This window comes from Eutrigla gurnardus, assembly GCF_963514095.1.
Source record: "Eutrigla gurnardus genome assembly, chromosome: 13".
NCBI lineage: Eukaryota > Metazoa > Chordata > Actinopteri > Perciformes > Triglidae > Eutrigla > Eutrigla gurnardus.
In genome coordinates this window covers 11,849,688-11,873,998 of record NC_139936.1, presented here as the reverse complement: position 1 = coordinate 11,873,998, position 24,311 = coordinate 11,849,688, and the positions used below count along the sequence as shown (strand labels likewise).

The following is a 24,311-nucleotide window of genomic DNA, read 5'->3' as shown; positions in this document are numbered from 1 at the left end:
TTAAAATGAAATGAATGATTACATGCTATATATATATATATATATATATATATATATATATATATATATATACACACTCAACGCATTCCAGAAATCAGTTTATGATGAAATGTCATCTCGTCACCTCTGCTTCTACTTCAGTTAGCGACTTCCTTCATTTCCCAGAATTCCTTTAAATATCCCCCACGGAAGGAAATAGATGAAATTGTTTTGTCCTAATGACTCATGGTTGTGTGTGTGTGTGTGTGTGTGTGTGTGTGTGTGTGTGTGTGTGTGTGTGTGTGTGTGTGTGTGTGTGTGTGTGTTTGTGTGTGTAAATGGTAAATGGACCTGCATTTCTACAGGGCTTTTCTGGTCTTCTCCACCACTCAATTTGTAAAGGTTTCATTTTCAGTTGTTGAAAATTATTTCTTCTATTAAACTCTGTGGCGACTACAAAAATAGAGAAAAATATCTTGACATCATATAATCTACATTTGGCCATGTATTCAATAAAAATATGAAGTGCATACCATTAAAAAACAAAATGAAGGTAGGAACGCAAGTTTAAAACAGCATAGTGGTGTTTTCCATTGTATTTGAGGACGTGTTTCTCCTTTAACTACTAATTAGATGACATGATGAGATAAGAATGCAAAACAACTCTGCCAGCAAGAGGCATCAACGACAGCTTCTTCTCAGCTTGGTGTAAAATACATGGCCAGAATGTGCTTGTCCTCTCCTATCTCTGTACGATTAAGATTTCAACAATGCTATTGACCTCAACACAATTAGCGAGAGCTACAGTATAATGCGACCCTAAGGAAGGTTAGCTAATGTCTTTTTACTCGTTTGGATCGGAGTCTCTGCGTGTGTCTCGTGCGGACGTTGACATGTAGAGCGTGCTCTTTATTCGATTTGCTATTTGGCTGCTTTTGTATCAAATGGGTTGATGTAGCAGATGGAAAAGAGTCAAGAATACAGCTTCGTAGTACATTTCACGTCTTCCTATCAGCACCCTCATCCACGCTGTGTGCTGTCGAGTTATTTGGTTTCCAGCAGGAATCAGGTAGAAACAGGCTTTTTTTTTTTTTTTGTGAATGCAGGGGACTTCCTGGTCAATTAACATGACGCTTTAAAAAGGCCTTTGTGGCGTAGTCACTTCACGGAGAGAGGTTCCCCAGCAGGTCCGGGGTGATGTACCCAACGGGCATGGCGGATTGGGCTTTGAGTGGGTGCTGTGGCAGGCAGGGAGGGGTGGACTGGCGGGGAGGCGGGTTGAGGAGCAGACTGTGTTGACTGTCCACTTCCTGTACCACTGTGTAGTCTGCGACGGGGGCAAAGAACTGGGATTGGGGAGAGTCAGGAAGGATGTAAGGGGATTGATTATGCTCTGCTGTGGCTGCAGGTTTGGTCTCCACTGGCTGAGGGTGTATGGTTTGATACACCTGGCCAGGCATGGCGGAGATAGGGGGACTGCCGAGCTGTCGGGCATTGCTCTCTGTGGTGTAGCCGCTCCCTTCGGGATCTACTACCAGCAGCTGAAACTGCTTATTTTTCTCACTGTCCTTGCTGCCTTTGCGCTCTTCAGCCTTCCTTTGCGTTCCCTCCTCTGTGGCCGAGGTGCTCTCCTGGGTTCTGAGTTGCTGGCCAGGAGACAGTACCACACCCCCAGAGGGCATCACATTGCTGACTTGGGCGTAGAAGTCCGTGTTGACCCAAGTCTGGGGCCCTCCGGTGTGGGTTTGGACCAGGGGCCTCCCGCCTCTCTCCGGAGCAGGGGCTCTTTCTACAACATCGAAGGAGGCTTCTCCATCCTCAGGTTGTCCTGGCAACAGGGTGGCCATCAGCATTAGGGTGTCTTGGTCTGGCACATCCGGGTCGTAACAGCTGGCCCGGCCTGAGTCGTCGTCGGGGAAGCTGGGGGAGAGGGGAAACAGAGGAAAAGGAAGGAGATGGGATTCACAGTTGTAGAGCCATCTGGCAGCATTTAAATGGTTAACTGTGCATCAGAATCTGTGCAATACCTGAGAATATTTGAGCAACCTATGTTCATGTGGTGGTTGACGGGCTGGCACAGACCCAGGAGCCTCTGGGTGTCTGAGCTTTGGTTATCCTCCTTCTCTCCAGAATTTGCATCCTCAGCATCCACCTCTATGAACTCCACCCATGGCTCATCTTGGTAGAAATCCGATGCGAAAGCCGGTAGGCCGCAGACACCTCCGCCACTCAGGATGAAATTCAGCTCGTCCAGCTTCCCTTTCTGTATGTGCACAAATTTGCATGTAAGTGTGTGTGTCTTTTATATGTATTTCATATATACACACTTACAGTATGTCCCACTAAAATACAGCGAAGAAGGAGAATTTTTATGAATTTAATAATTGTTTGTGTGTCTGTCAGATATCAAAGGAGGGCCCAAAACCTAAGATAATTCTCTATAGTCCCCCAAAGTCCATGCCTATTTTATTGAACCATCTTGGTTTCCAAATATCAAAAATGCAGCCAGAAAACTGGGAGTGATATTTGACAGCGACCATTCCTTTGAAAAACAAATGACAAAAGCTGTTCAGTCATGTTTCGTCAATTAAGGAGCATCGTGGAGTCATCCATGCTTTTATCTCTTCTCGTTAAGATTGTGTGACAATGTACACTATTGCCTACAAACCACAATTACATTCAAATGTCATGACTTATGTGGTGTTATGGCATACAATGTATACTTCTTTGTAGGATTATGATGTCCTAAAATACACTGTGAATAACAAGGTGGTATGAAGTATGAAGTATCTCTGGAGTTCTCTTCAGTATAATAAGCTGTGAACTAAAGTGGGTTGAACAGTCTCACTCCGGCGCCGATGATTAGTGTTTCACCGCTGTCTGAGCATAAAATAGCAGCATTATTATTGTTTTTATTCCTATCAGTACTTTTTTTTCTGAAGTCCGGGGGCAAGGTTGTTTTGTAAAGAGCACATAAGCTGCTTGTTACAGGCATCCCACATTATCGTCAATTATACACCCACAACACAATGCTGAACCAAGACCCCCTTCACATGGTATTATCCCTCAGCGGCGCTCCTGCCCTTGTTTGCTAATACAAAGCAAGAGTGCCCGCTCGCTTTCAAATTCTTTATGGACATTTTTGCTTTTATTTGATAGTTGACAAAGATGATAGTCGGTGTTGTGATGATTACGTGGCATAATGCACCTCAGCCCAGTGTTGTATTTAATCCAAATTACAATGGAAATGTTATTTTTCGAAAAAAACAAATGTGGTTACACAACACTTGATATAATAATAACATAAATTCAATAAAAGTGGGTCATTTTACAGTTGAAATATAAACGTGTCAGTGCTCTCTGGGGGATACACTATGTAACGGCGACACTGCTTTGGAATGACCATAAACATAAAGCATCATGGCATCTTTAAGACTGCAATTTCTTGTGACATATAAGTGGACAGAGATGCTGGTGTATAGGTCGGCGTGTGAATGAGAACAATGACAGAAAAGTCAGACTAACAGCACAGACATAAAATGTACCTTCAACAGCTCTGGATCGATGCCTTTAATTTTGGGTGCAGGAACCGGAGGCAACAGAATCATCATCAATCTGCAACGGCAGGTCGGGGAGGCAGACATGGTGAACATTATCTATACACTTGTCAGTGTGTGTGTGTGTGTGTGTGTGTGTGTGTGTGTGTGTGTGTGTGTGTGTGTGTGTGTGCGCTGAGAACTGTGCTGCACAATCTGCTGCACCCCCTTGGTAAGTGCCATTGTTAATGTAGTGGAGGTTGCGAATGTTTCGGACACTATTGGTGCACATGCATGAAAGAGTCTGTTCCTACCTGTGCTGCTGAGAAACGACTATCAGCATGATGAGTATGAGGATGCCCACAATCCCGAATACAAGGACCAGCGCGAGTGGGAAAGTAGACTCTACAAGAAACCACAAAAACAGATCCCATCCGTCTGTCTGACCGCATTGACTCATTGCATTTGACTTAATGAGATTGCTGTTCTTACCTTTGTTTGGAACCTCGGCCACTTGAATGAAGATGGAGTCGCTGAACTCTCCAAACTTGGTGAAGGCCTGCATCCTGCAGCGGATGTGCACTTCGTACTCTTTTCCTATGTGCAGGCCATAAATTGTCTGCTGGGTATGCGGCTGCATGTCCAACTGAAGTACAGAAGCACGGAGAAAGGGAAAGAGAGAATAAAAAACAGAGAAGGAAAGGAGAAAGATTTATTTTTTGAATTGAGAGTGATTTTGCTGTGTATATTAATTCATCAGGAAAGGGTTCAGCTCCTGCATATCCTGACAGAAACGGCAACATCTGGACCTGACTGAAGCTAAACAGGGTCTAGGTTTATTTTTGGGAAATATAACAGGGGCAACTTTTGAGGCATTTCAGGTACATTAGACGGAGGACATACTGTCATAACAGAGGGCTTATAACAGTTTCCAAAGCTGCATTTGTCAGACTTGCTGGTCCGGCATTAATGAATATGAGCCTGTGCGAGGTCCCTTGGCCTCTGGCCTACAGATCCCTCCCTTCACTTCCTTCAGAGGGGCTGTGTTTCCCAAGAGAGCCTTGCTCTGGCTTCCACCGCCTTCCCAACAAAGCTACACTGCATTTTAGCCACAAGAGTTCACGGGGGAGGGGGAAGGAAATACGACACTCCGCCTGTATGACCTACCTACAATTTACTTAAAAGAGGGTGCAGGAGTGTTTGCATTTGTGTCAGCTCGTGCGTGTGCACAGGGGAGTTTTGTAACGTTGTACGGTGTGTGTTTACATGTATCAGGACATGGAACTGTTTGTGTGCATCAAAGCGAAGGAGAAAAAGGGCTAACTTAGGGAAGCGAGTAAAGAGAAGACTTACTGCTTCCCAGTTTGTGGAATTTCTCTCTCTGTACTGGATCTGGTACTCGAGGTGCATCCAGCCTGCCGCGACGTCTGCGGAGGGTGGGGGCTCCCAGTTGACCATGACATCATAACTTAACCCGGAGGGACTTATATTCAGCAGGGTCCAGTTCAGAGACACCGGAGGGTCGGGACGTACTGCCAGGAAAAGAGCAGAAATTCAATTTCAAGAAGAAATATTAAGAATCTACATATAGTGGCGGTCACCTATAGTGAATGTATGTTAATGTGTTAAGAATATGTTATATGCTACTACAAGGTACACTTGTCTCTTCTGATAAAACATTTTTTTTTTAAATGGTTCTCAGTGGACAATTTATGAAACATGACCGAAAATTCAAATGAGATTGAAAATAGAGTTTGCAACAGTAATTATACTCCACAGTTCTACAGTGTTCTTGTCTAACGCGTGAGACGCTCTGAGCATGTGGTGCTATTGTGCTACGATTGAGGCGCCATGGCGGTCTTGCTTTTCACGCATGTGGATTTCCTGATCCACACTCCATTCCAGTTGGTTGCGCGCCGCAGTAATCACCGTAACATAAAGCACTATAACACTGTTTAACATACCAGTGTTCAAAGCCATTTGGCTGTTTGTGAATCCTTTTAAAGATAAATTGCATAAATGTGGGTAATGGCGGATCTCCTCGCACAACTTCTCTTCAAAACAAGGTTCTTCTTCCCACCAACTGGAACGGAGTGTGGAATGGATGATGACATTTACGCCGCAAGGACCAAAGTGGACCCTCGTTGACAGGCAGATGTGGAAAGTATGAACTGACCTTTAGTTCAGTTGTGGGACTACACAAGATTATCTTGAGGGTGGAAGTAGATGTAAAGCAACGCGGTTACTAAAATGAAGAGGGTGTATCCCCAACAGGTCATGGCAATTAGCCTGTTAGACTACAATATTGTGTGTAAAGGTTTCACATTCTGGTCTGAGAAAGGAAGGAAGAAGGAGGAAAACTGTGTTCAGGAACATGAATATTTTCACTAGATTTAATGGAAAGTTGTCCATTAAAAATGAGTCAAGGCAACATCCAAATGTTATCTATAATAACATGTCAATGTTCACACATGAGGAGAGCTAATATTCAAGGACTCCATAGAGGATATATCAGCAAACATATGTGATATTACAGTATCTATCATCCTGTGAGCTCCCTTTTAGATAAAGACCATCAGTCAAATCATTTCCTGCGTAAACACTGTATATCTGATATTGACAACAAGCATGTGACATTTGCTGGCCTAGTTGATATGCAGCAGCAAATTCCGAATAAATAATTCACCCAGCAATCTGTCAAATTATCAGCGTAGCTACTCTCCACGTGGAGGAAAGAAATTGTGTTTGAACATGTTTCTCAATAATGAGTCAATTTATGCTAATATGTGTGTTACTCACCGATATTCTCCACAGTGAAACAGTCATTGTCATTGAAATAGGTGGTGTTGTTTTGGCTGCGGAGCTGCATGCAGTAAGGGATCCAAACGGACGTGTGGTTGACGTCGAAGAAGCACTCCCTGTTTGAGTGCACATACTCTGGGCACTCTTTCCATTCGCTGGTTGGCGAGCTGGAGGAAGCACATGATGAAAAAGAAAGGATGAAATTACTATGAAACTTGTTTTTGTATCAGACTTGCATGTACACACATACAGATAGTTTAAGTACAGTACAGCTACTTGAACATCTCCTGGTAAAGAAGGCACTGTGGCTATCACACTCACTCTTTCTTAAGGTAGAAGAGTTGGAGTGCTCCAGGGGAGGACAGGTTGCGGTAGCTGCCTGGACTCCACCAACATCGGAATGTCTCCTGGTCCCTCGATATGCACTCTGTGATATGAGGTTCATGGGGAGCTGGAGAAAGACAGGGAAATGTAAACGATTAGCGATAGAACAACAACCTTTTTTTGATGTCTGTGGGGCTTTAGCTCTATCGATGCAACAATCGTGCTAAATCCCAACGCCGTTTATCTCCTCTCCTCCTTAAACCATGACAGCAGTCACTTTGTCACAGTAGATCCGGGTAAGCCGACTGCAATTCAATCTAAACCCCCAAGTGAGAGCGAGGGAACGCAATTCAAAATAATATCACTGCAATTTAACATCAGCACCTCCAGTGTTAACGCCCCAAAAAATATACAACCCTGATGAAAACCATGTAATGTTGCAGCGGAATAACACTTTCTGCTGGCGGGAGACGAGGCTAACTTGCAGTCCACCTCTTATGTTATTCTCAAATTAATTTCTGAAATCTGTAGGAGTAGGAAATGTGCCTTTACAACCTTTTACATTTCCCCTCACACACATTTCATGCCATTTCTCCATTGCCCCGCCCCAGAGGTCCTGACTCAGCCCTTTACACCTCTCCCTCTGCACCCTGTCACTCCCCATCACATACCCCCCCCCCCCCCCCCCCCACCACCCCCCTCCTCCGGTCAGAGGCCAGTTTCTCATCCAGCTGAGAGTCCCAGGGTTTGCTGCAACCATAAATAAGCAGCTGAAGGTACCATTGATTTCTACTCTACCCACTCTCCCACAGCACCGGTTGCAGTATAAATCAAACACCAGACCAAGTAAACATGCTTCACAACACGAGGCAAGGAATTGCAGACAATGCTGTGCAGATGCAGCAGAGGAACTGTCGTGGAATCGTTTTTTGCTTATAAACAATTATTATCTTCACAATCACATAATACTCTGAATACTGAAAGACCAGACTGCAAATACTCATCATTTATTCACGCATTACTTTGATCAGTTTGCTTACTTCCAGTGCAACCTCATAATTCATTGCATTCCTACGCCCTGAGCTCTCAACCCTCCCTCCCCCCCTTTCCCACCTTCCCTCCCTTCATCTTCTGCCGTGGTTCCCAGAGCTTTGCTATTTCAACTCGGGCCTCCCTCCCCCCATCCAACAAATTCCAGCTGCCACCATCAAAGAACTTTCTGCTGACACTGGATGCAAAGGAGGGCTTAGAACTACAGAAGGACACATTGCATTAAAAAAAAAGTCAAATTACAACATTGGAAATGCATGTTTTGGGATTAATATGTCTCAAGGTGAGCCAAAAAATCACCATTTGCTACTTTAAACTGTTGCTCATATGTAATTACTACACCTCACAGCTGCTGCTCCACTCTAAGGGGGGGAGAAGACTCGAAGGCACACAGCCAGTGTTGTGAAAGTAAACCCGTCCTTAAAGAACTGGGCTCTGCTGGGCAAACGTCAGGAGCTATACGGACACTTTTTTAAGTAGGCCGTGGATGGAAGTCAAATCTGAAAAGTGTTAAGAGGTGAAAGGTTGCACAGCAACACATGGAAAGAATCCACGTCTCACCTTACACTGTCTCTCTTTCTGACCCGTTAAACTTCCTCTCTTTCTCTTCTTCGTTGATATAATAAGGCTTAAACCTTTATATTGCTGTAAAACAACAACGAAAACAACCTGTAACTGTTCAAGCTGTGACTGGCTCACAAAGCCACAGGGTAAAGTCTTGACAGCTATACAGTGATTACCTGCCACGCATAGGCTGGTAATTTTGTTGCAGGGCCATTTTCTACACATACTAATATATAACCCGTTTGATGGAAAGCTAAATCCTGCCTGTACCTGCCGGCTGCCATTATATGTTCAGCAGTTGGAAGCCTTGGGCTGGAAGAAGAAACCTAATTGTGTGTGTGTGCGTGTGTGTGTGTGTGTGCGTGTGTGTGTGCGTGCGTGTGTGTGCGTGTGTGCGTGCGTGTGTGTGCGTGTGTGTGTGTGTGTGTTTGCGTGTGTGTGTGCTCATCCTGGCTGTCCATATATATATCCGTCAGTCCTTCTGGGCTCTGTGTGTCTGAGACTGATAAACAGCTCTTAGCTCCTCGTCCTGTCTTCATCGGCCCCTAGAGGAGCAAGGAAATCACTTATCTACCTCCATGTCAGCTTTAGCCATTAAGGTTTACAATCAACTAAAGAGCCTAAATTAAGCACTCTTCTCCCGGCCCTTGCGCCAGCTGGTGAACCACATTAAAAATGCAGCGAGGAAAGGTGCGACCGGGCTTTATCAGTTACCACATTGTGAAACGCTCGACCGTCATGAGGAGCGGGCGGAAAAAATGAAGCCGTGACGCTATGAATTACGGCCGCTTCCAGCTCATTTGCAGAGTTAAACTCGCGTCGAGGTTAATTGCGCTTGAAAATGCTGCTGAAAGGAGAGAGGAGATGTTAGGTAAGGAGGGGGAGGTGGGAGAGAGAGATAAAGGTAGATAGTCCGAGAGGGAGAATATGTTGTAACATCAGCAAAACTGTAAGACAACTTGAGGCAAAACAGAAACTTTGCAGAGAATAAAATTGAGATCATTAAAAAAATAGACGCATGCTGGGTGATATATATCCTTTGATGAAAACATGATGTTTTGATATAAAAATCAGAGCATAAACATTTCAAACTGCATTAGACATGAGAGATACAGATCTATTTTTTTATTGTAGGGTATTGATACGTAGCAGTTTGTCAAAAACTGGTTCTGCTCGAGAAACTTCATAGTTACTGGAGGTGAGGAATGATCTGTTCTAGCTGTCACTCTAAATGGCGTCCCTCAGGACTCAATTTTAGGTCCATTACTATTGCGTTACTGATGAAACAGCTGGGAAAATGAAATATTTGCTTCACTGATATTTTGCAACCAAACTGAGCTGAGCACACTGACGCACATCAAATGTTACACAACAAAGAATTTTCTGAATCTTCTTAAAAATAAAACCTCCATCTTCCACAGCCACTCTTCATCAGACCACACACTTTAAAAAAAAAAAAATTGCACCTACAATTAGGAGAAAAGTTCTCGACTTGAACACTGCAAATTTTCCCAGACTGGTATTTCCCGTCTTTAACTATAGTGCAGACTTCTGCAGCACAAGTGCCGTCTTTTACAAGTCTCCAAAAGTGTAAAGCGCTTTGGCAAAAAGTAAATAAAACTACTTGATTACCCATCAATTTAGGACTTTGTGTGCAGTTTATGAGTGGGTTTTTATCTGTTTCCTGCAATACTGTCAAAAATAGCATAAACCCCTAGATACGTGGACATTGAGTGTCTCTTCATCGTGGTATTAGCACAAAATTGATTTGAATTGCCCTGTGCTTAAAGAGAACACACACACATGGCTGCCGAACAGTAGAACCGTGTCCCCGGTCACTTCACTCACAACTTGTACTCTGCTCTCAACTAACAGCGTAAACACAATTACAAGGCACTCAAAGCTGAATTGCCGCTGCAAGTCTCAATTTAACCCTAACAGGAACAATAAAATGTAAACCTTGTTTTTCCTTAAGGGTAAAGCTATAACATAAAATGCTAATTTTATAAAATTTCTACAAAAATACTGCAAATTTAAAGATGACATTTTTGTCTCTTTATGTCTAGGGATAGAAGGGCACTGCTCTTGAACAGTAGCCATCACAGCACCCATGCCAGATGCACATTGGCTCCTGTAGCACCACCAGTCTGACCAGTCTGTCTGTCTGTCTGTCTGTCTGTCTGTCTGTCTGTCTGCCTGCCTGCATGTGGCAGTGTCTGCCAGTATGCCAGTAGATGTGTTCATTTGGCTGCAGCAGACAGCGTTGTGGGTCCTCCACGTGTCTTGGATGATGGCAAAAAAAGAAAATTGAAGAATATGAGTGGAAGATTGGAGGAGTGATAAAAAAGATTTGTAATTTCCTTTATTTTACACACGTACAATGCTGACTATAAGGTGGAAAAGAAATGAGAGAAAAAAAAGATTCTGGGAAAAAAATATTTTTGTGAGATCTCGCAAAACTTTGCTAGGTGATGCTGGGTTGAGGTCAGCTGTAAGAAGAGATGGAGTTAAAACATGGGGCAGCTTTGATGGCCCAGGTGAGGTTGATCAAGATGATGACCCACCACTTGTCACCCAACTGCCTGCTGAGGTTAGCCTGGACAAGACAGTGGAAGGGGCGTTACATCTGACAATCAGTAAATCCATCAAATCCAGTGTCCCGACTTCCTATTTTCCAAACTACTAGCTGTCCCTTAAATGAAAAAAATGTTGCGGCCCTTAGGGGCTCCTTAGAATCATTTATTCATATGCATTTCATTTCTGGAGGCAAATAAAATGAAAAACTTTCAAATTATGCTTCAGATCGAAGGTTAAAGGTTGAGTCAGGAGGCCATGTGGCATTTGAGAGCACCAGAAAGTGCGAGAAGTGGGCCAGAAGAGAGACGGGGAGAAAGGTGAGAGGCTGCAACGGGATACAAACGGGGGAATGCAAACAGGTGATATAAATAACTGCCGACGCGCGCGCAGTTTCACACGCAAGTGCACAAACACATGCAAACACATGTTGAACTTACACCTTCAAAACACAAACCGCCACGGAGTCTCAGGGTTCCATTGTCTGATTCCACGGAACACGTTCTGCTTTTTCCTCCCGGTTACACAACAGGACCGATGGCCTTTTCTTCCCTCTTTAAAGTTCAGGACCATATTGACAAGTTCCCACCCCAGCTGATCCTCATGATTCCCATCAGTGCTCATGGCTTTGAAGTCTAACAGAAACAATCCGGTGTGTTTGACCATGCACTGACCCAGTCAGCTTTTCGCTTGTCAAACTGATTTAATAGCCCGAACTAATGATGTTAATCTCCTCTAAAGCTATTACAGTCCACTGTATTGGCTTAGTTATGTTATATTACATCCAAGTGAGAGTAAATATAGATGAGCAGAGGGGGGGGGGGGTCTGGCCTGCAGCATGGACATGCATATACTGAGTGTATGCGTTTTCTCTCCCCACCTTTCTGTCCTTTTGCATTCTGTTCGCTCCAACACTTCAGCAGGGTGTTCTCACATGGGACAAAGCAACATGTTAAATTCAGCCAGCGACTGTGCGGCTTCACACTGAGGCGGGAGGTCCCCGTTCCAAATGAGTCAAAATGGCTCCGTAGCATGTGTTCTAAGTCAGAGCTGAAAACCCCACATCATTTCTTAGCTATATCCATTTCTCTTCTATCACTGATTGCATTTTCACTTTTGTGAAAATTTCATTTTCTTCAGTAAATTATGTTAAGTTAAGTAAGTTCAGTTGTGTCATCCTAACCGTTTCTCCTTCCTAATCCCTTGTTATTACTTCAGTTTGTATGAAAACATAATTTGATATTTTATGAAAAATAATATTGGGCTTTTGTTAGAGGTCCCATACCAAATAAAAAAATGAGCTTGTTTTTTTAATTATAAAGCAGAATATAAATACGCACACAACTCCACATTATATAGACCACTCAGCAGTTTTAAACAGAAACATTCATAACGTGTCCCGGTTTATGTGAATGACATCAGCCTTCAGGAAGTCAAGAACGGCCCAAGCGGTTGCCTAGCAACACCATTCTGTTGAAATGCGCAAAAAGGGAGCATTTCATAGGTTGTATATGTACACTTATATTCAGACAGTTTGGGGGGGGGGGGGGGGGGGGGGTCTAGTAAAAAACCCAAAATACAAACGTGCCATTGGATCTGCTTCTTTGCAGCTTCCATTACGGACATTATCTTTGTGTTTAACTTCAGACATCCCAGACGAGGCCCTGACTTCACCGCTCAGAGCAAACACACCCACTGCCCCGTCTTTGAAGCAGATGTAACCGTCGGCCGTGTGTGTACAAGCCGATCCTCTGCATTTTTACCTTCTAGTTACCACCTCCGTGGCCGGGGAACAAAGCCTCGTTCAACAGGATCAATCTATCAGCCTGAGCCTCGGTGCTCCCCAGATGCAGTCAGACACTCAGGAAAAGGTTGCGGGGGGAAGAAAAATGTGTGTGATGATCGAGACAAATGACTACCACTGGCTAAAATCACTTTGGTAAGCCTTTAAACACATAGGGAGCATCTCCAAACGTCTACTCTTGGCTTGTTGTGTGGCTGGCTCTACAACAGACGAAGACAATGCTGCAGAAAATGTAGAACCCTCAGAATTGAATGAAGTCTCTATTAAGTCCAAGTGGAAACAACAACACGGTTTTAAACAACTCCAGAATCACGTTCAACGTTGGGGGTGAACTCGCCTATAATCAACAACATGGGATGATTTCTGCAACCTGATGATGTTTCGGGTCAGAACGCAGAGTGTGGTTTAAGTGTAGAAAGCAGGTGTCAGGATCGGAGTGTGTGTGTGTGTGTGTTTGCTCATGCTATCAGCGGCTGTTTTGTGTTTACAGATGTTTTTAACGGTTGTTGAGGAAGACGCGCTGGAGACCGCTTTAACGATTGACGGAGGCTGGACCAGTCAAAACCTCGACTGGCTATCAGCGGTTTGTCTGAGAGAGCTTATCGGAAAGGTAACTCAAATCCACAGAGATAAGCATATTTGCTACAGTCTGTGAACAAATACAGAGTTAAAAGTCTCAAGGGCAAAGAAGTGGAGCTCAAAACTCTGTGTGACATAACTAATGAAGTTAAAGAACAGCGCAGACGGATCCAACCGTCCGTTCCGCGTTGACGCCTTTTAAGGTTTAACCTTAAACAGTCACCAGAGGGGGCGCCGTGTGGAAATCAGACTCACTTTGTGTGAATATTATCAAAATATTTCTTGCCTCTTGTTTTATACATCTTGTAACTAGTTTTCACGTCATGACACGTCTGTTGGAATATCCTATCAGGACGCTTCTTTAGTCTCTCCCATTCCCAACATGGCCTTTAACCACGATCGTGCTGATATTACTTTAGGCCGTGGTTTAAAGGGCTCATTTACAGCAAAGAGGAGGAGATATTCTTCAAAACAAAACAAAAAAACAGAGCAAAAAAGGACAATATGTTCACAGAAGCACAATAATTGAACCAATTTTCTCAAACTTGGGTGCCACATCAGTGCTCTGAGTCATTTATTTTCCCCAACTGGTAAATATTTGGCTTCATTATTCCCATTCTCATGGACCACAAAAAAAGTTGGAGTGAGACGCTGCAACATTTATCCTTCAACACATAGCATTCATAATGGCAGCATTTCTCCCCCAAGAACTATTAATAACTTAAAACAATGTGCGTTTTTATGGCATCATCAGTACAGAAAGGCAGTACCGATGCAAATGGAGGTACCTGGCAAATGGAGAAACCATTAACTTGTGCTGAGTACATGTGCAGGTTCCCCAGTACTTAATCTTAATTTTAATTGGCATACAATTTGATGTACTTAACCCATAAGCATTAGGAGCAATGGGATGCTGTAAAGCAACTTGAGGCCACGAGGAGCCGGGGATCGAGCCAACAAGCTTAAAGACCCCAAGTAACACTCGTGATTTCCATTCCATGCCATTAATGGCAGTGAGCAGATGCACATGCACCTGGATACGTGGATATGATGGAAAGACAAGCAACTTGCCGATAGCGTTGCCAAATGTTTGCAGTATGATGAATTGCGTGTCAATTGAATGTTCCTTTAACTGGAACTGAATAAAGCTTAGCCAAGTTCCAAGACAATCGAAGAAGTACAAAAATGGAATAACATCCAACTTATTTACAAATTAATTAATTAAAGAGCAAAATGAATAAGCAGCTAGTTGTTTCAATTTTTAATCCTTACTAAAATGCACAATGCCTCAAATTGAAGACATAAAAAATCCATACCCTGATTTTCCACCATTAGAATTGTCTGAAGGATCCGTCCACAACATATAGCATTATGTAAACTGAACCAGGCTTGTGAACAATAAAAAGGTTGCCTTCAAAAGTGAGATCCCTCCTGAAATAAAACCCAGGAATGCAGACACAGCAGAACCAAGCAACATGTTCTTTTCAAAACGTTGAGAGACAAGTTTTAACAAAGGCAACAGCAGAAACTATCCATTCTTGGGAGTTGAGGACTTCTCAAAAATCAGACTTTAAAGAAACTAAGATTCTTTTTGGCAGAGCTGCACACTTGCATCTAATTCCAGCTGCAGTGGATCCTACCATTAAAAGAATTACTCGGAGTCAATCAATTGTGGGAATTTCGCAGTAAAATGACAGCTATCTTGGCCACCTATTGCTTGAGGGATTTCAAGTGGTAAACCAAACATTTAAAGCTTGGCCTGTTTTCTCAGCCACTTCATTCTTTCACCTTATTATTTCAAATGGCTCAAATGCAGCTGGATTAGCTGGCTGAACATCCTGCGTCGTCCTGTCCCTGGACTTTGACAGAGAAGCCTGACCGTATATTTACCCTGGCTCTATTGATCACTAGCCTGTTTGACAAGCCAAACCAGGAAAGCGCGGCGTTTGCTCAACGCGAACCTTTCCACATGTATCCGAGCAAACACCATTCTGCAACCGACTGTCTGACATCTGACGTGATAGCAAGCGTCAACAGCATGTTCACAAATTAATCCCATTTGTTAATGTTCGATGAGCTGCACGCCGGGAGTTTAAAAAAAGACAAACTGAAGAATTTTTGTTGTATTTCTTCTGCTTATTTGTCTCGACACAAAGAGGTAAAAGCCCCGGATAACCTACCTGATGACATCACGGGGTCCCGTCCCATAAAAAACGTAGATCCTGGAGCGGGCAGCCAATCCAGGGAGGACATCAGGAGAAGGAGCAGGAGATTGGAGGAGGAGGACAAGACAGCCATGATGCTGGAGAGAGAGACAGAGGGGAGAATGAGAGGGGGGAAAGAGACACAGTGATTATAATTATCGGTTGAACTCCATGATGACATGCCCATGTGAAAAAAACGCCTCCTTCCCTCACTACTCCCTGCCACTCACGTTTTCTCCCTTTCTCTCTCTCCCCTGTGAGCATAAATTGTGGGTGGGTGCCACTGCCATTTATTTTCAGCTGGTGTATGTGAAACCTAACACTGGACAGGGCATAATTAATTATCATGCCAGGTTGGTGCTGCCGCATTTGCAAGTTGAGTGTACCAAGAATGTTTCTGCGTGTGTGTGTGTGTGTGTGTGTGTGTGTGTGTGTGTATGTGTGTGTGTGTGTGTGTTTGTTGCCTGATGAAACAGTATACCCATTTAATAATTATTTTTGTCATTAGCCATGATTTCACGCAGACATACATCTACTGCAGGGTTTGGAAATGACAGCAGGAAGAGTAATTAGAAGCATAAGCAGAAAGGTATGTAACCCCTCCTGAGGACAATGAAATACCAGGGTGATTAAATCTATTATCATTGTGCCTGCTGCTCTTCGAGGCCTGGCCTAATCTTTTGCTTTGTTACACGACCCATGGTCTATCTAATAACACTGCGCAATACTAACTACATGTGTGGCAATATTAAACCTGCATTTGAATTGCATGGCCATGAGGCGGCAGCAAAAACAAGCCTTCAACACAACAATAACACATTATCACCTTTTTAAGCTGAAAAGTCGAGCCAATATGGAAGTGTCTTAAACTTGCATTCCTTCTAACGGCCATCGGGGGGTGATTCTCAGACAACTCAGAGTTCTTACCCTGTGTGTTCATTAAAGCTAACTGTGACATTTTGGTTGCATAAGAATGTCTTATGCAGTGTTCGGTCATACTCGTGTCACTTCTGGTTGCAAAAAGAAACCAAGATGGCGACGGCCAAAATGTCAATCTCAAGGATTCACGTCCACAAACCAATGGGTGACGTCGCGGTGATTAGGTCCACTCTATGATATAATTCTCAGGAAACAGTTGCTTATCTGCACACCTGAAACACCTGATAAGTAGTCACTCCCTGACCCTTTAGCTGCTAAATGCTCCACCATGCTCACCAGCCAGTCACTTACTTTCTTTGTCCGCCTATTGTTGCTCCGTCCAGAAACAATGATGACAACAACACATTTGTGGGCCACATAATATGACTCAGCAATTCCCCTCAGCACTATGGAGTATTTTAGTGTCTTTCACTGTTTTGGTGATAAATCTTTGTGTTGTCACTGCGAGCGACAGATTTACACATAGTCATTTGATCCGCTTGTTAAAACCAAATACACTGATTATAGCAGCTCTAAGCTTTTCAAATCCCAAACAAAATCAATTGCAGTAGGTGACATTTGGTGACCACACAGTGCTTCAACATTGACTCCCCCTCGATAAACTAAACACGATGTCTTAACAAATCCTTTAATACAGACATGTGGTGGCTGCCTCTCTCATCCAGGCCACCTACAACCTTTTCTTTTATATAGTTCTGATGTAATTATTATTATTATTATTATTGTTATTATTATGTGATATCTGTTGGTCTGTCATGTTGTGTGTTCTTTTTTGTAAGCTGCTACTGGATGCTTGAATTTCCCTCGGGATCAATAAAGTATCTTTATATATATATCTATCTCATACATTTTTTTAAGTAGTACTTGTTCTGTGATATAGGGAAGAAAATGTGTCAACTGGTCTATAAGTTGGTGTTGGTCGACGAGTTCTCAAGTCAAGTTCAACCTCTAAATATAGGCCAAACTTTCTGTCCGCACCCTTGGCTATTTACAGCTGTGTCTCCACAACTTTGCTGGGCAGCCAGCAAACCCCAACGTAAAGGCTCTGATTCTCAGAGCAACACTGGCAGCATTTCTTCCAGTTTCTGCTGTTCTCTTCTAATGACAGAGAATCAGAGAGAGATATGCAACACATCAAATTCTTCTTCATATAACGTATAGAATGACAACTTCTGAGCAACAAAATTTTAAGAATGACAAGCTTTAATAGAGCGTTGCAAAACCTAAAGGGAAAAATGCATGTGCAAAGCTTATATGAGTGCAGTAATATAAAGTGAGTGTGTGCGTGTGTGTGCGTGTGTGTGTGGATGAATTCCAAACTGTAGATGCCATACGAGGCCAAGTTATACAATGCAACAATTCATGGCAGCTGGCTCTGGCCTGAATAAAATGCTCCATTTACAATAAATTATTGCTAAATTTCTACATTTGACATTTGTCTTAAGATCCTGTCAGATACTCCTCCATCACTTTTGACTGCTGACATTTGAAGAATCACTATTAAAAACATCTCAAAAGCTAAAGTCATTATCACGGTGACTTTAACCCATACGGAGCATTTTCGAACCAGCTTTCTTTACGACACGTTCGATTCTTAGGTCCTCTTTTTTTTCCCCACATTGTCTTGTCTTTCAAATTCTAACATTCTTTCATCGGTCGAGCAACCACAGCACTACAACATAGGCCTAAACAGTCCCTCCACTACGACATGTGGCCTCATGTTAATCCTAACATTAGTCTCACCCCCTCTTTTAACGTGGAAGTGTCTGTGAAAGCCCTGCACAGGCTGGCGCTTTATCTCGGTCTTGTGCATGTTTCTCTCCCCCCTTTCCTCTCCTTCTCTCAGCCAATTACGGGCTCTTAGACTCGCGGGAAGGCCGCCTAAGCCAATCAGAAAAGAGGGAGGCTCAGGCCTGGCCTCCCGGGGTCCCTTGGTAAACATTTAAGGCCTCTGTGGTCAACCTTCCTCCCACTACCTCTGCCCTAAAACACGCGCGCGCATGCATGCAATATGAGCACACGCACACACAGACACACATCTTGGCTTGGCACCCCACTGCCAGCACCATGCCTTTCCCATGTTTCCTCAAATCTCTATCGATCATCTTTGTTTGTTCAAAAAGGAGCTGTCAAGAGAGGGAGGAGGAGGATAGGAGCGGAAGGGGTGATGGTGCGAGGTATTGAAGCCAAAGAAAATGAAAGGTTAGGGGGTGAGAGGTCACATCATTGCTGGGTTAGTCCCTTCTTTAGCTGCAGAAGAAAAGCGCTTGCACACACATGCACACACATGCACACCCGGAGCGATGTTGCAAGCTCAAGTTTATCTTGAGGTTCCTCCAAAGAAATATGTACTCTCTCTGTGCTATTCTGTCTTCATGACGCATTCACACTCTCTCTGCAGAGCTAGTGAACACTACTCGTTTTAGAGTGAAAATTAGTACTTTTTTTTTTACCTTTTTTGGATATGCCTGTGGCCAGAGAGGTCAAAGTTCAATCTTGCGAGGAGAGGGGTGTGGTGATTCAGAAAGACTAACTTTAATCTCATCTGCTAGGGCAGCTGTTTCTGGTTTGTCTTCTTTCCGTCTAAAGACAATTAAGAGCTTAACTTGCTTTTTTTGCAAAAACAAATGAAAAATTCCATGAATGCGAAAGACAGAAAACATTGAGTACAGTTGTTTTGCGTTAGAAATGAGTAAATACGACAGCTTTTGACATTGTTTTCATGGTGCCCGAAAAGAAAAAAAAAAGGGTTTCTAAGTGATTCCATTACTACTGTCAGTCTACATTTTCTTCATCCTTTAAGATAAATGAGGAGGAACAGCAATGGACCATTGGCAATCGAAAAAAAAAGACACATTTTAAACGCTCTGGAAATGTTTGTGAGAAAAAGAAAAAAAATTCTACCTGTTTGTTAGACCTCAAGGATATATGAATTGTGTTGGGACACAGTTAACAAAAATACCACCATGCCTATTGACTCAATAGCCTGAAAAACTTGAAAAGCAATAAGGGAATGATCCTCTGAAGTGGGCGTATGCTTACCTTCAGGTGGGAGGCAGGCATGAAAATGAAGACATACACTCATTGACACGACTACACGAATACGTACATCCGTGCACAGACATAAATACAGAAATATGAGGGGGGATTATTGCCCCACGCTGTAATTGGACCATCCCCACGCTAATATCCCTCCATGGGTTGTCGACCTCAATCTGTGAGAGACACTCGTGTGGAACAGGTAGACACACACACACTCTCGCTCGGTCAGAGGCATGTTTGCTTATGACATGGGGTTAGGATGGGTGACATCAGCCTTCTCACTCTTTGTGTCTTTCTTTGTCTGTCAACATTCCAGTTACCTCAGAGATTCAGGTGGCTGACTGTGTAGAGTCAAGTACTTCAGAGTGAGAGCGAACTGTCAATCACAGAGCAGCCATGCACTAAAGCAAACCCTGCTATTCATTACGAAATTAACATCATGCTATATTGAAGAAAACTTAAGTGAGAAGTAGGGTCAGTAATTATGAATTATCATTTTTCTCACTAGTCTTCTTTTTGCAACCAGAGGAGTCGCCCCCTGATGGCCATTAGAAAGAAGTTTAAAGCACTTCCCCATACATTAAAACATGTACGTCATTTAAAAAAAAGCACAATCACAAACAGCAGTCACATAATGCTATTTCTGATATGGATTTTGAAATTTGATCATGTGGGAGGGGAGTCCAGGAAGCATGGGATGAAGAGAAGCGTGGCTTTGAGAAATATCACATGCATGAAGATATATGCAAGAAGACTTCATATTTCCGGGACTCCTCAAGTCTCTGATTGAATTAATGTGAATGTAATGCATCCCATTAATTAATTCCTGATATTTCGTCCACTCGCTATCAACTCTTCATTATGTTATACTCCTCACTTCAGCCGCGATCTTGCAGTCTATCTTTGATTACAAATGTCTTGACACTCCAAGCTCCAAGTGTCCCGCTGCTCAGCTAATTGGGCCTAAAGATTGATTAAAGGAAGGTGTTAATCAATTTAGTATAACCTTGTTTAATACGTTGGAACCGCTCACAGAATGACTTGCCAAGCCTTCCTTGGGGTAAAGCCCGTATGAATAAAGCATGAGCACGATGCCACAAGGCATCTTTAATGGCTGGAAGCCTGCCGTGAGGAACAAGCACGTTGGGTAAAATGTGGCAATGTGAGTTAGCCGGTGGTGTAGCCAGTTCATGCACGCCAACAGGGAACGCTCCAATATATACACAGAATCTTACTAAACGGACTTGATATCCAGCTATTGTGCTGTTCTGGCACGATTGGTCAGTTTGCGAAAGTCTGATCGTTTCGATTATCCAGATTACAGGGTCATTCATATCGCTGTAGACCAAAATGTAAACAGGTGTGTAATGATTAACTTTTTCACAGCAGCAACACATCAACCTTTCACTGACTGTACATCAATAGAAGTCCAAGCACCTGGCAGCTTCATTCATCACACGGAGCAGCTTTAATAACTTTGCCTCAACAAAGGTCGTAAGGTTATACTTAAGGGCTGTATGATAACCACCATACACGAAACAGTACTTTTACATCACCACCATCATTTTGAAGTAATCGTGTCTTTTGAGTACACGTACACAAACTTGTCCAAGGTCCACTTTTGGTTGCCTCAATTATTACACAAGAATCATGCAAATAGATTTTCTGTCCTCGACTTTCCCCTTCGCCGCTAAGCTCTTCCTTTAGAATAAACAACCGAGAGTAAACACAGCGCAGACTTCGACATGAGCCTGCATGTCGGACCAGACACTGGTGAGGAAGAGTCCACACAAACGAGGGGCGGGGCCCCCCGAAAAAATGTAGCTCATCAAGCGGCGTCTGATAGACCTTCAACATGCTCGGCGTATTTACATAAATGCATTGCCCTGCGGTGACAACTGTGGTGAGAACTGTGGTGAGCACTCAGACACAGGATGCATTTTTAACCTGTGCACACGTGTGTCTCTGAGCGCTCTCAGGCATTCAGATCTGGCTACTGGATGGCTCTAAAGTCTCCTACTCTCATTTCATAAGAGAGAGAGTGGAAAACTCAGAGTCAGCACGCTGGCATAAAGAGAGCCTGTGCTGGAAGCAGATCAAGACACACATCTGCAATCCCCACTGCACTGAGTGTGTGTGTGTGTGTGTGTGCATGTGTGTGTGTGTGTGTGTGTGTGTGTGTGCGCGTGTGTGGGAGGCGAGCGGGTGTCTGTGTGCATGCATGTGCAAGCATAAAACCAAGTGTGTGAATTGGAGCGACAATAGCAGTGAATTGTGTGCTTCGCAAATATGAAAATTGATCTTTTGTGGAAAATTTCAGCTTTACAACATGCCACGCTGTGTGTGTGTGTGTGTGTGTGTGCATGTGTTTACATGCGTGTGTGTGTGTGTGTGTGTGATTGTGTGTGCGCACATGCACGGGCATGCAACAGTTTGTTGAAGATACAACATCTAATGGTTGTCAAGCAAAAGTTCACCCAAATCTAACTTTTTGTTGCTGTTTGATAACAAAACAGCAGCAAAAACAAAATTTGGATCACAAATGTGCACGTGTACTTCTCTAATTTGCACTAAATTTTGCCGTTTCTCCCTCTACGTCAGACACACACACACACACACACGCACATATCCTGACAATCACCAGCACTGAAAACAAAGTGCATGTGAATGAGAGACAAATGTAATGGTTTCCAAAGTGCTGTTGAGCTGTCAGAGCCGTCCTTAATGTTGTATGTGGGAGTGAAGCGAACGCTGAGACAGAACCTGACGGGACTAATGTCCTCTTGAAAGTCCTCGCCTCATCTATTAAAACATCTCGTACCTCGGCTACCTGCTGGATACTTTAATGGCTGCTATTATCCATGTCCTTCGTCCTGCTTCTTTTCTGCATTAGTACTTACTGAGGAACAGTTACAACAATAAATCCCATTAAATGAAGTTCAGCTATATTTAGGTGAGTATTATTAACGTGTGCGGTCTTAAGGGGTAAAAGGGTTTGTGATGTGCACGAAGCCAAAGTGTCAGAGGTTCTCGATGACTGCCAATTGGCCGCTAAACCCTAAACGCCATCCAGTGGACGTCATAAACATGCAGCGTTTAATGCAGCTATGGTTCTGATAAAAATGATGATCTGAAGCCACAACAGAGGAAGAAGTTAATGAAACAAAAAGTTAAGAGATTCAGTGGTGCAAAAATACCTTTTTCTTCAGGAATGAACTACCTCATTACAAGGGGAAACAAAGGCACATTTCACACACAGGGTGTCCAGGCCTTATAAAGTGGGCTGTGTTTGCTCTCATCATTGCGGTGTGCTCTCTAATTCAAACAGTGTGATAATAAACGTGTAGAAACTGTATTATATTAACACACTGGTCAAACTCCTGTTACAGCCGATGCTGGGTTTTTTTTTTTTCACTGTATGTGTGGAAAACAATTAGTGTGGCACTAAAGTAATCTAATTTTACTATATTTGTAACCAAAATCAAAGGGGGAAAAAAGATAACCGGCTTCTCCATTTCATATGAATATGAATTTAATAATTTGGGGTTTGGACAGTTAATGAGCACTACATAAGCATTTTTTAATGTTTCCATAAAAAGCATATTAGAATTCTCAATAACGCTTGTCAGCATTTGTGGATTATCTGATAAACATCAAATAAAACTGATCATCTCTGTGGTTGCATAGAGTAGTACAGAAAAGAGGTTATGGTCACTTTATGGGCCAAGCTACATAAACCAGGCTGTCAACAATGAAGAAACACTGGAATAAATTCAGCTGTAAACTTGATGGTTGGGTCCCGTTCTCTCTCTCTCTCTCTCTCTCTCTCTCTCTCTCTCTCTCTCTCTCTCTCTCTCTCTCTCTCTCTCTCCATCTGATGTTTCTAAACAGCATGATATGTATGCTGTTTAGGCTTACATCCGACAACACACCCATGGCTGTCACTTCACGAGCAGCGCAGCGTAATCTTTAGTCCGACCTCAAGTTTTCTATCACGTGTAAAGCTTGAATTAAACGGACTCAGGGTGCTCGTTGTAAAAAAGGGGGGTTTTGCAACGAGCAGCCTGAAATGTAAACCAAAAAAAAAAAAAAAAAAAAAAAAAAAGTGGTGCAAAGTTTCCAGAGCCGTGCGTATAGCTTCCTAACACATGGAGTTTAGGAGATGTGGATGAAGTCAAAACGAACACATAAATGCACTTACGTATTTCGAAGTTTCGAGTTGAAAGAGGGGGATAAAAACCCCACAAAAGGCAAAGCCCAGGTCGACTTTTCTCAGTTGGTCATCGGATGGCCAGCGCGAGTTAAATAGACCCGACAGTCGCGAAAAAGTCCTGCTTCTTCACTTTCAGCCCGCTCGGCCCAAGTCGGATCGCTCCGATCCGGATCCCCCCACATCAGCCGATCATTTGGATTGTCGGCTCTGTGTCGCTTTCGCGGTGCAGATTTTTGTCTTATCTGATACTCAGTCCATCATCTGGTCCACTTTCAGGGCTACACGCGCTACGTAGCGAAGACGGAGCCACACCGTGTGCGCGCGCGCGTGTGCGTACGCGTGCGTACGCGTGCGTGCGAGTGTGTGTGCGTGTGTTTTAAATGGCGGTGAAGCGCCCTCATCCGCCAACAATCCAATCTACTCCATTACGACCATGGACAGCCGGAGAGAGAGACTGCCGGTCCGAACCTCCAAAATAAAATCCTCTCCGCCGCGCTTTCTGGTAAGAGACGAAGTTTTACACGGAGACGCTAATAGTACACGTTTTATGAGACTCTTTGTTATTGGGGAGAGCCGTAGCCCAACCCAAGACAATAGTGTTAGGTTGTTTAAACCAATGAGTTTCAGACTCACGTAGGCATCCAGTGACGTTTTTTATTGTATTAATGAGGACACAACGCATAGAAACGTCATTAGGCTTC

At 43.4% G+C, this 24,311-nt stretch overlaps 1 protein-coding gene across 2 annotated transcripts; it reads right to left on the bottom strand.

Moving 5' to 3' along the window:
* Positions 1-38: 38 nt before the first annotated feature.
* Positions 39-23,879, bottom strand: ghra (growth hormone receptor a). 2 transcript variants are annotated; one of them, XM_084024375.1, is made up of 10 exons: positions 23,599-23,879; positions 15,393-15,514; positions 6,639-6,768; positions 6,315-6,484; positions 4,869-5,047; positions 4,008-4,161; positions 3,830-3,920; positions 3,525-3,594; positions 2,007-2,242; positions 39-1,899 (listed from the first exon to the last, which is right to left on the bottom strand). In XM_084024375.1, exons 2-10 carry the CDS (start codon positions 15,508-15,510, stop codon positions 1,143-1,145), a joined length of 1,905 nt encoding a protein of 634 aa, XP_083880501.1. In that variant the 5' UTR covers positions 15,511-15,514; positions 23,599-23,879; the 3' UTR covers positions 39-1,142. The 2 variants fall into 2 exon arrangements, with proteins under 2 accessions (XP_083880501.1, XP_083880502.1); XM_084024376.1 differs by lacking the exon at positions 23,599-23,879 and adding an exon at positions 19,398-19,528.
* Positions 23,880-24,311: the final 432 nt, after the last annotated feature.